The sequence below is a fragment of the Camelus ferus genome, chromosome 11, assembly GCF_009834535.1.
Source record: "Camelus ferus isolate YT-003-E chromosome 11, BCGSAC_Cfer_1.0, whole genome shotgun sequence".
Lineage (NCBI taxonomy): Eukaryota > Metazoa > Chordata > Mammalia > Artiodactyla > Camelidae > Camelus > Camelus ferus.
This window is the reverse complement of record NC_045706.1, coordinates 20,699,330-20,711,995: the sequence shown is the minus strand read 5'-3', so window position 1 is coordinate 20,711,995 and position 12,666 is coordinate 20,699,330. Positions and strand designations below refer to the sequence as shown.

The window sequence follows — 12,666 nt, the reverse complement described above, 5'->3', positions numbered from 1 at the left end:
GACTTCAGAAACACTGTCTACAGGACACCCAGGGTTCATTTCAGGAAATTATTTCCCAAATGCTGGAGAATGACTGGCACGGTCATCTGGTAGTGGGGTCAGGACGGGGAGGGTGTCCAGGGCAGAGTGAAGCCAAGAAAGAACATTCAATGACAACCACCTTTCATTATGCTACGGACCAGGGGAATCACTGAAGCTCCAGCTACCGGTGGAAACTAATAAGGTCATGGTGTGCTTTCCAAAATCTTTTCAGAAATCATGCAATTACAAAAGTCCCATTTGACCAGATAAGCTGACAGTGTCCTCTTTCATGCTCATTTCCTGCTTCTCTGCTTACATTTTAGTAGTGGGATGAGTAGCAGATTCCAATCACAAATGAATGCAAGAATCGGGCTGACACTGAGGGGCAGTGAGAGGTGGGAGGAGGGGGAAATTGAAATGCTTTCCTTACCCTGTGTTCTCTTCATTCTAGACTAGCTTAAAATTAAAAAGATAAACAAATGACAATACCAACAAGAAAAGACTAGCTTACGCCGGAACCTTGTAGAAAAAATTCCCAAAGGAACAAATGCTTCCAGAAGAAATCGGGGAATCGGGATTTATTTTTTCTCTTTGGTTTTCTTTGAGGAAATAAATTTGCTCTCTGCCAGAGAATGACTGGTAAGGCCAAAGTTAAACCACTAAGATAATTAATCCTTTTAAAGCCAAATCTTCCTTGAATAGAGTGAATGAAGGAGGAACAGTCAGGCTTCAGAAAGAGAGATGTGATGAATGACTTAAAAATTCCATGAAAGTTTTCCCTGTGAATGTATTTCAGGATGTCAGTCCTGAAAGGTAAGACGTGGATAAAATACTTTTGTCATTGTAACAACAGCTGTGCTGACTGAAACAGAGGTCAAGGCTGGGGAGGCCTCTGCAGAATTCCTTGTGAGCCCCTGTGGAACAGAAGCTCTGGATGGCCTCTGGCTCAGCCCAGAAAGATACAGGACTGGCTCTTGGCTTGCTTTCTATATCAACAAGAGAAGAACAGCCCTGGGTTATCCATCTGAGTGCAGTCTGCCAACTAGCCAGGCCTGCCCAGTACTATTTATTTCGAGAATGTTCCTAGATGCCAACCATGAGAGATGACTTTCTTTTTCTAAGATAAGCGACGTGTATGTACACAGTATCTCAACCCAATCACTGATATTTTGATTAGGTATGTGACCTATGATCGCTCCATAGCTAATATTGTTAAATGAATGGTTTTGGTGCTTATGCTGGCCAAGTTTCAATTGTTTAACACTAATATACATATTTAGCAACTGCTTTCTCTAAACCAGAATAAATACATTTATAAAAAGCAGAAGGACAAAAAGGAAAAGGAACAAAAAGAGATGGGCATGATCAAGGGGGTGACTACCTACCCAGTCTCAATCATATTTCAACCTCATCCAGATGCCAAAACTAGAACAACAACATCACTCACCCTACAGCTAGCTTTCTACTTAACGAATGCTCCAGAAAGAATGCTGCGGCACGTGTGTGTATCTAACTTCCATATGCCTCAGTACTTTTCCAGTTTAAACCAGGTTAATCCTGCTAGAGGGAGAAGTCTCTCTTACTGCTAGGTCCACAAAGCCACAGATTGCAACGCCACTGAATCCACCCCTGCCCTGGATTCAGAAAAGCCTTCCACAGCTCTCACAGGCAATCGTCAGCTACTCACTGATTGAAAACCTCCAGGTATAGAAAATTCACTGCCTGACATCGCCACTGTTCCACTACCAGGAACTCTCGAGTCTAGAAAGTCTTTTTAATCTTGAGCACAAATATGTTTGCTTTCCGAAAAGTCCACTGATTGTTCTCAGTGTTGCTGTCCGAAGCAGCTCAGGGCGGAACTGCTCTCTCCTTTTGTCCTGAGCTCTGTCAAATATGTGAAGATAACTACCAGCCATCTTCTGAATCCTCCTTAAGTCCAAAGAAACTCCCTTTTCCACATTCACAGGTACATAGCTAGTAAGCCGTGATGTCCCCAGGTGGCAATTTCACAAGAACATGAGGCTTGTCACTTGGCTCTGTGCATGTTACTATTATTTCAAATCTAAGTTTTCACGGAAGCCCATGTGGGTTTGATATACTGGATGATTCCATGGGATAACAGCCCAAGCTCACCAGTCAAAATCAGCCTCTGTGCAGACACAGGGTTCGGACTCCATAGCTCCCGCATATTTTCCTTGCATACATTTCCGCTCTGATTTCCTCTTCTTATATATTCTTTTCGCCCCCATGATGCATGCTTCCCCCTGTAAGGAGACAAGAATCTCGTGCAGTTGGGCACATAGCTTGGACTTCCGCTAGTCCACATCGGGACAGTCCAGGGAGATGTCCTCAAACCTTGGTTATTGGACTCGCATCGTCTGCTTTGTGCTAACAGCATCTTCAGTGTCAAGAGCCCTATTATGGAACGTGATGATGCAGGTACTCCTACGAAGCGCTGAGTCCTGAACTCTATGTATTCAGCAAAGCTTGGCTTGGCAAGATTTTAGGCCCAGTGCTGTGAAGGACACACAGATAACCAAGGCTCGGCCTGCAACGAGTATATTGCCAAGAAATCTGTACTAAATAAGTTCAATATTTCTGTCATTAAAGATTTAGGTCATTCATAAGCATGTGAAAGAAGAGTATTGTTAAGAAATAAAAAGGTCAATTTCGCTCCGATTTATTATGCCTCCGCCCACACGACGTTATAGCACTGATTTTACGTCCGTCTACCAGACAAGCAAGAGAACTAAATGCAGTGTTTCTCCACAAACTAAATAAAAGCTTTGTACATCACGATGCAGGTGCACCCCAAAATGCCAGCAACCTAAGTGAATGATCACTTTATTGTTGAGCCTCCAAGTACAGTGGGTCATCCTAGCTCTTGCAGCCCCCACGGTCAGACCCAGCTGTGTGTGTGCGTCTGGAGGACAAAAACAGAGTTTCATCTAAGCTAACTGTCTTGTTTGAGCAAACTCACCCTAACAGTCTGCATTACACACCTACATATAAGCATATTACTTAGTATAGGTTTGGGGTATGTGATGTGTCACAGCCGGAATATGGTGATGGTTTTCAGGAAGACCCTCTGATACGTTCTCTGAGAGGCCTGCAGAATGACTTATGGCTTGGGCAATCAAAGGAGGAGAGATGCTTTCAGCCAAGGCTTTACATATGAGCTGAACAGCAGAGGGGCCAGGATGAAGGAAGTCTTCCTATTCATAATTCTGTGTTCTTATACACAAGTGCCTTGGAAGGAGGTAAGAAGCGCTACCTAATCCTGGGGCAGTCACAGCAGCGGGGAGGAAGACTCTTGCTGGCACTGCTCACCCAGCATAATGTTGCTATTTTATGGTTGTTTGCACTGCTAGATAAAATTAAAGATCCTTTCCTCACCCCTGCCCCCCACCTCCCAGCAACCAGATGACACGCTCAGAAAAATTACATTTGGATCTCCGTGCTGAGTTGGTATTTCATTTTGAGTCGTAAGTCTAAGCCAAGCAAATTTGAATTTTATCTCATTATATCCCAGGACAATAAAAACAGAAATGATTTCACAACAAGCTATACATGTTGAGTTTGTTCACTGCTGTGGAATGCAACACACGGAAGAAAGCACTCCGTGGACATATTAGCCTAGAGAACTCCGACTCCCGGGCTTTAATGACTAGCTTTCCCCCCTCACTCTCCAGGCCTCCCACCCAGGACTCAACCTCAGCTCTCTCCTCCTACCTGGCTGTGCAGCTGCCAGGGTCTGTAGTCCTCCTCGGCGCACCGTCTATCAAAAATGGACTTGTAGTCCACTTTAACCAGCTGCCATTCAGAGCGGTGGCTGAAGTGTCCAAACACTCTGCAGAGTTCATGATGATAACAGATAATCACAACAGCAACGCTGACAGTTATAACCACAGCTACCATACGCCAAGTGTCTACTCTAGGATTAACACAATGCTAAGCCCATCACAATGGTCATATCATTTGATCCGTAAAACACATGTCTGGGGAGGATGCTATCACTGCCTCTACTTCACATTTGGGTAAATTGAGGCTCAAAGAGATTTGCTAGCCCGCAAAAACCAGAGTCCATTCATGAAGAACTGGTAGAGTCGAATGCCGGGCTGTTTGACTTAAAAGCCCACTTCTGTATGTTGTAAAAGAATGGTTGACCAAAAAGAAAAAGACTGAGAAAACAATCTCAAATGCTGCATTCTAGGTGGCCCAAGGTTATCCTTCTAGGTTCTCCTTTTAATGTACATGGTTCCCATGGTTTCCAGGCTGTTTCACCTTCCCACCAGTCTCAAGGGAAAGTGGGCAGCAAGGCTGAGGAGTTATAACTGTTTCCCACCCTGTGCACGCTACTCTCCTTACTCAGAGGGACTCCGCTATTTAACGCAGTGTTTGAATCACCTATTGCAGATGCGAATAAAAGCTGCAAGGTAGTCTTTTCTGTCAGCTTTTCTTTTTCTATCTGTGTTTTGCAAATATAAAAATTGAATAAAGACAAATTATAGAATACATTGCTATTCTAGCCATGTTTACCACAGGCAAAAGTGTAGCTATGAGGCATATTACATTTCTGTTGATCTTTTCTATTGTTTAAAAAAAAAAAAGGAGTAGGGGAGAAAAAATTAGAAAATGTACCAACTATTCACCTTGATTTTGAAATTTTCATTGCCAACAGAAACAACTGTTGTAAAAACCTTCCCTCTGTTTTCCACGTCCAATTTTCCAGGAGAAGGGAAAAAAAATCAGCTTCGTATTTCAAATTCAAAGCTCATGTTTTGAAACCCACAGGCAGGCAAGCCATTAATCAAGTCTTTCACAAATTAATGATCATCACTTTCCAGACGAGAAGGAGCGTAAATGCAATTTCACAAGAACAGACTGTTCTCCTGGTTTCCCTAATAATGCCTCACAATTGGGTTAGGTAAAGAGCCAGGGAAAAACAGAATCTTCTGTGGGGTTTTGATCAAGCTCTGTGTTCCGCCTTAAAGTGGAATCATTCTTATATGCCTGTGGTTTTCTGTCTATTGAATGTGTTTATTATTAAAGTTTTCAATTGATAGCTTTATTTCCTATGGAAATGATCACTTCTAATTTCTCTGAGCCCACTCCCTACAGGAAGAAACAGGCTGTACCGCTGTGCTGACAGCCCTCGGTGTGGGCCTCCTAACAGCTGGTAAAGACAGATGGCCGTACTTTTCTTTTCTCTTTGCTGGGGAAGAATCATGAAGACGTACTGCCTTTGCTGGCAACTTCACACCTGACAGTAGCAAGGTGAACAGGCTTAGCTAAAAACAACATGTTTCTGGATTTTTATTAAGACTAGAAGACATCGTAGTTTTTCACTTACGTCATGATTAGAGTCTCTTCCCCAGGCTCACCCAGAACCCCATCCACAAAAAGTGGAATAGATGTGAAACTGTATTTGCTCCAAGATCTCCCTTCATCAAAACTCAACCTAACAACAGAAAAAACAGCAGTCATCGGATCTCAGAAGAAAATCCTTTCAAAGACAAGATGCTATCAGCCAGGAGAGAATACATTTCAGAAGTACCTGGGGCATTGTCAAAGTGAGCCTTTTATAGGAATACACGTTCTTAATTACAACAGAAGGGAGAGAGACAGCCACGTGACTTGGGACCCAGATGTATTATAACATCAATCAGGGGAGAGCTGCGTGAAACGGGAATGATAATAAGTCTTTGATGGAATTTTATTTTTAATTTGGATATTTCATTAGATCTTAGATCTCAGTGTGACCCTCTCTCAAACCTCACTACAGTCCAACAGCAAGCCTTACGGTGATTCTGAGCGCAACGGCCTTATGAGACCTACTGGGAGGAGACTTGAGCCAGCCACTTCTATGTGATGAAACCATTAGTGGTATCCTTTTTACACTGTCATAAATCCTGACTGATTTACTGAGTGAACAAGTGCAGAAAGACAGGCTCTTGAAAGTAGGAGAGAACTCTGCCTCTCTGATGGTCACACAGGATGTTTCCTTTGCTCTGCCTTTCTCTAGGATGCCTTCCCCCAAGCTAAGCCTCTGGTTCTCTTATCTCTGTAGCTTTCCCTTCAGTCACCAAAGTAATCAACAGTGGTGGGAAAATCAAGTTTTTGACTTTGAACAAGCACCTATGTGGAAAGAGCCACTGTCAAAAACACAGATGAAGGAGTCTATCAGAAACCCTTCTGGAAGTTAGGCCATCTGTGGAAGTCCTACAGGTAGAGCTGCAGAATATCGCCTCCCAGAAAGGAAGCTGAGGAAGTGGGGTCAGGAGAAATGAGACCAGAGCAGAAGTGCCATAAACTGCTGATCTCTGTGTGGAATGCACACAGTGAGTGCAAATATTGAACTCCAGGACACACTATTTGGGAAGGGCGGCTGCAAGAGGTTAAGCTATTCAGCGATTATCCTTAACACACCATTCTACCCATGACTGGGCTAAAAGAATACGGTCTGGGGGCACTGGTTGGGGGAACTGTCGCATTTGAAAATCATCATGTAATTCCTCTCTAAGGGGCAGAATCAAGCTCTTTCTCCCTCCCTCCCTCTCCCTGCTTTCTTTTCACTTTAATAAAGCAAAGGAGTAAGTTATATTCTAGTAGAGCTTGACGATTTACTACAAGCACAGCCACAGTCATAGCCTGTCTTCCAGACTGGTCTCAGCCAGGCGGAACCATCAGGCGCATGACTTGGGGGAAGTAGGTGCCTTTACCAGAGATGTCGAATCGGGAGAGATGTGTGCTTCATAGCAACCAGGACTCCACCTTGATCCAGATACAAAACACTGTGCTCTTCTTCAAAGATCTGGAAGAGGAGACATACACAGGGACACACACCCACATCCACACACACCCAGGGTTCAGACATTTAGTCTTCATCTGAGAAGAAAGACCTCCCCACGATAGAACCGGGTTCCCCAAGGCTTTGGTCAGACATAGTTACGAACAATGATTCCCAAGGTGGGCTGTATGTACGACTGGCGTTACACACAATGATTCTAGGTGCCCCACAAAGGAAATTTAAATAATTTAAAGAGTTTTATACTCATATTTGTATTCCTATCTTTTTGTGGTAAGTTCTACTGATTCCCATTTATAAGGATGCCAGAATATCGGGCAACTGTCATATTGGGTAACGTCTTTAGATGCAAGAAACCTTAGAGATAGTTTGCTCCAACATTCTCATTTTTATTGATGAGAAAACTAAGGTTTAGGGAGACGTGGTGACTTGCTTAGGACCATGTAGACAGTAACTGGTGGTGCTGGGACGTGCAGCATTTCAGTGTCTTTTCCACATGTAGTTATTCCGAAGTTTCCAAGTATTATAGAGGACAGCTGTTCTCGTCCGACTCGGGCTCTCTAACAAGTCATAAAGCAGTTCTGACCGAAATGGAATCATCTTCTTTGGGTATGTGTGTTACCGGGTCTTTCTCCAGATGTGGAGAGACAAATCTGAGGTCAAAGGCAGACAGGCTGAAAACAATTTCTCAGTCCTCTCCATATAAGACATGTGCTGTTTTCTCACAGTCACACCGCTAGTAGAGCCTTGCCTGTGGTTACAGCATAGACATCATGTTTTCCCCTTTGTTTACTTCTTATACCCAAGATGTATCCCAGGGCTATAGTAGAGACTTCTTGGCTTTGTTTGGGGTGTTAGAAGGAGAAAAACCCGAGACTCTGGTTTTCTGACTATTCTCCATAGAAAGCTTAATAGTCCACGTTCCTACATACCTCGAAGGCAAAAGGCCTGAGTTTTCTTAAGCAAGTTTCTCTCCTGCCCCACTCTCCTCAAAACATGAGAATCACAGTACAGATCTACGGAAGGGCCTGAAGCTTGGAAGTGGTAACCAGACCACAACGTGGACATCTCTGTCTAAAACTTAAAGTGGACTGTTCTCACTGCTGCGTGATTACCTGTGCATTAGATTTCAATTTATGGTGCTAGTTATTGTATGATAATTAAATGTCAGTGGCTTATTAAAACATATTTATTGAAGTGTAACAACCGTGCATTAGGCACACATCTTATGATTGCTAAACCTCATTAAGTGCCTGTTTTATAAGCTGTGAGCATCTAATTTTCATTCAGAAGAAAGAGGAAACATTTAAGCTAAATGCATTGGTTTAAAGTGATTCCTTTTCTACTTTCCCTAACATATGCACCCTGACGGTTATTACTCTGTCTTCTGCACATGAGCTTTAAACATCACAGCACATCACCTGGGTAACGGCTATTTCTATATCACTGCACGCTTTCCTATTCTGACTTCAAGGCAAGGGGAATTGATGGAGACAGCTTAGTGTTAGGGAGATAATCTACCTTCCAGGCTCCGTGTCCCTCACATAATAAACTCTTTAGACTTCTAGCTTTCTTTTATGGAAAAAAATTTATTCATATCTCATTTGGTTTCACTGTTACTTATAAACTTTCCTACAGAAAGGCTCTGAAAAAGGGTTCTTTTTATCAAAGAAATCAAATATCGTAAATGTTTGCTACACTCAATTTTTTAAAGCCTTTCATAAAATAAAAAGGAAAATCAATACTTCAACAAGATTTAGGATTTACGCGTGGATGAGTAAGTCCCCGGCACTGAGTCAGGTGGGACCATCTGCACGTCATTTAACCTTAGTGACCTGGCCCAGGACACTCTCTTACCTGCCTCCAGGTGTTCCCGGCATCTGAAGAGACAAACATGCTGATGTCGCTGTCTGACAACTCCGAACCGATGTTACCTAGAGACAGCACATCACCCTCAGTGAAGGGAATTTTCTACAAAAGCTAACGAGAGGCTACATTAGTGGTGCGCGTTGCCTGAGATGGATATACACTGTAAACATTATATCTGAGCAGGGTTTTCCAGCATACTAGCTTCGGGGTCAATGGTTTGGGTGCCTTTCAAAAATATTTTTAGCTTGCTCATTAAGTTCCAAGCACAGATAGCTAGCTCTTTAAAATAAACACAATTTACAGCAGCGAACAAACCAAGCAAGCTTCTTACCTGAAGCCACGATGATGCTGGGAGCTGTGTCTCGGCTGGCAATGATCCCTGATGTGTAGGGATTCTCAGAGACCTTAAGGTGAAGGTGTAGTGAGCAATAGGGCTGAGAAGAGGAGAAATGAGGGTCATAAAAGCATGTAATCTAAATGGTCTTTTAAAGCTCAGATTCAGAGTATCCATCCATTTATGCAACCATCTATCCATCCATTCATGAACCCACCCATTCATCCATCTTTCATTGCACAAATATCCGATGTCCACTAAGTATAAGACAGCTGCCAAGTTGATGAAGGAAAGAGCCTCTTCATTGTAAGTCTAATCTACTGATAGAATTGCCATTTGGCCATTCAACAGACACTTTTTTTACTTTATCCATAAAACACTAGGTGTAGCTTATGAAAGAGTTACACTGACTAAAGTTTGGTCCCTGCCACTACAGAGTATATAATTTAAGATCTTCTATTGCTTACCATAAAGAGAGACTATCTTAATAGCCATCAGATCAGTACAGACAAAATATGAAATTCTAGAGGATGACAAGACTATGTCCAACTTTGGATCAGGGGAGGTTTCAAGGAGAAAATGGTGCCTGAGGCAAAGATGGGGAGGATATGAACTGCAGAGGAGATGGTCAGGAGGATAAAGGACACTTCAGGCCTGCGTAGCATCAGTCACAAAGAAAAGAAGAGGAAGAGTTGAGCTGTGATATGGCAGGTAAGACCACAGAGGAAAAATGGGATATAAATGGGATAGGAAAGTTTGGTCAGGTTGGGAGGGCTTTGAAGAGGTCACTTGGCATCTTTTTCTTTTTTAATTAAAAATTTTTATTGAAGTAAGGTTGGCTTGTAACATTACGTAAGTTTCATACGTACAACATTACACATCTACTTATGTTTACCACCAAAAACTTAGTTTCCATCCATTACCATGAAGTTGATCCCCTTTTCCAAATTCCCCCTCCTCCCAGCCCTTCCCCTCTGGTAACTACTACTTTGTTCTCTGTATCTATGTGTTTGTTTTTGTTTGTTTTGTTCATTTATTTATTTTCTTATATATTTCATATATGAGTGAAATCATGCAGTGTTTTTCTTTTTCCATCTGACTTATTTCACTTAGCATAATACCCTCAGGGTCCATCCATGTTGCAAATGGCAAGATTTCATCTTTTCTATGGCTGAGTAATATTCCACTGTATGTGTGTGCATATATACATATATACACACCATCTTCTTGATCCATCAATGTTTTTGTTTAATTGAAGTATAGGTGATTTATAATGTTACATTAGTTTCTGATATTTAGCATAGTGATTCAGTTTTTTATATTATATATATTCTTTTTCATATTATTTTTCATTATAGGTTATTACAACACTTGGTGTCTCTTAGCCATTTGAGACCTTGGTCTCAGTTCTATAGAAGAAGCTGTGTGAAACGTGAAGCAGCCCTAACATTCACCAATCAACTGATACAGCATCTGTGTTAGGGTATCATTAGACTCAGCGTTATTCAACATAGAAGTCATCCTTATAAACAAAACACACTAGTAATGACCATTTAAGTGAAAATTGAAGGGACCTGTCTGTGCATAAAAATCTTGATCAAGTTTTCTGATTAATATATCAGTGGTTTTCAAAAACAGGATAATAAACCTTATACAAATTTCATTTAAAATAGTTCTTGTACTGAGTTGTCAAAAACTACCAGTTTGTGTCTGAACCCACAGCTCTTTTCATTTGCTGGGCAGATTATTTTCTAATCTTATCGACTTGAGTTTTTGGAATCACCGATGTATCTCTGTTATTACTTTCATTCTGCTCTGTAAGTCTCAGCCAGCAGAGATTCAGCAAGTTACAGAGATGCAGTGATTGCATTTATATGGGAGAGTGTGAATGACAAACTAAAAATGAAACTCAGGAATAAAAGCAGCCAAGATACTGGTGAAACAGAATGGTGGATCACAATAGGGACTTTTCCTCACTGTGAACACAGAGAGTAAACTTGGAAGGAATGATGATGGCAACATATTGTGGGTTTTACACGAAAGTTTCATGGAAATCTTTCAAAAAAGGAATCTTTACTCTATCATGTTCCGTAAGACTAAGGAAGATCACCCCTATAAAAAAACCAATCAGACCCCAAAACTTGGCTTCCTTTTGTCCAACAGAAAAACAAGAGCAGGTATTGTATGTTGCAGAGGACCCAGAAAAGTGTTTCGCAACACTCAGGCAGGTGCTGAGACAGGATAAAGTAGAGGGATCAAACCAGTTTTCCATGAGAATTTCCCTGACAACAGCAGCCTATCAGGATCTCGCATTCTCTGGCTTACAAGTTTATTTTACCACGCACAATCCTGGATCATCTATCCGAGAAACGCAGTTTTATCCCCCTAAGAGATATGCTCTGTAAATAAAGAGAAAACATCAAGCACTACGTTGCATCTTCCGCAAAACCTCGCATAGAATCTACGAAAGACAGTCAATAAACACTAGAAAAATCAAGCATTGCTTTCAAGTTAGGACATGAAAGGCCTGACTTTACTGTTTTACGCAGAACAATGCCAGGAGTCCGTGGACTTACGTATACACCACATCCATCAGAGCAATGTGACGATCCCCACGGCATTCTAAGAAGCGGTCTCCTTGGGGATTACACCTAGACAGATGGGCTTAACGGAGGGACTTTCGCACCACCCAATAGAGCAGGACATCCCTGGCCAAGGGGGCATCCAGCCTGCAATATTAAGCCAGCCACTAGCCACATGCTTCATCACCCAGCAGTCTGGAGGGCTGAGACGCTAAGTTGCCACCTGAGTCAAGGGTAATTTGAGACAGTGCACTGGTCATTACAAAAGAAAGAGGGCATTTTTCAATTGGTCAGCTCAGCACTGCTCTGTTGCTATGGCTATCAGAGACCTGAGATAAATTAACTTGGGAAGAAAAGACACCAGTTCATGCAGTAGCAGCAACATTAGAAACAATCTTTTTCGGGCACTTTTTTCCTCCTCTCTCACATTTGTAGTACTGGATTGCCCCCAGCTGGTACAAGGGAAATATTCGGTCTTTTTTTTTTTTTTTTCTTTCCTCCATTTTTTTCAAGGAAGTTATATAGTCTACATCAATGTTTGAAGACCTATGATGTTAAATGATGCATTTTCACTTTTTTAACTTAAACTTTTGTACCTGAACAGTTTTGGGTATTTGTCAAAAACCACTAAAGATTAACAGAAAGATTTGCTTATAATGTCTGTCAAGCCCCTGCAAACTCCTGAAAAACACAAGGCAAGTCTCTCCAATTCACAGGCACATTTTTTCCAGGCAGGAGGCTCTTGGCCCACCGTTCCCTTTCTGTCTTCTTTTCTCCCATTAGCAAACATATACTGAATATCTGAACATTTCCAGAGTTAGCTCCAATTCAGAAGAGTCAAAGCATAGCTAATCCCAAAGACATTTCTCTATTTCCCTTATCTTTCCATAGTAAGAAAATCTAGAACCGTACACCAATACCACCATGACCTAGTAGCTGACTTACAGAGAATGGAGGGACCAGCATCTCTGTTTGGAAGCTGCCCGTTGTCCCTACCCACATATGGTCTGTCACACGGTGGGGAGTATCATCAGTTGGTCAATACTAGGAGC

At 42.0% G+C, this 12,666-nt stretch overlaps 1 protein-coding gene across 7 annotated transcripts in view; it reads right to left on the bottom strand.

Moving 5' to 3' along the window:
• The window catches only part of SORCS1 (sortilin related VPS10 domain containing receptor 1), a 474,344-nt gene that overhangs the window by 77,963 nt on the left and 383,715 nt on the right, over nt 1-12,666 (bottom strand). For all 7 annotated transcript variants that reach the window (XM_032490975.1, XM_032490974.1, XM_032490973.1 and 4 more), the window contains 6 exons: nt 9,030-9,132; nt 8,687-8,763; nt 6,744-6,835; nt 5,375-5,482; nt 3,754-3,871; nt 2,155-2,285 (listed from right to left, as the gene is read on the bottom strand). In XM_032490975.1, the coding sequence (XP_032346866.1) occupies nt 2,155-2,285; nt 3,754-3,871; nt 5,375-5,482; nt 6,744-6,835; nt 8,687-8,763; nt 9,030-9,132 (629 nt within the window). The remainder of the gene's footprint in view (nt 1-2,154; nt 2,286-3,753; nt 3,872-5,374; nt 5,483-6,743; nt 6,836-8,686; nt 8,764-9,029; nt 9,133-12,666) is intronic.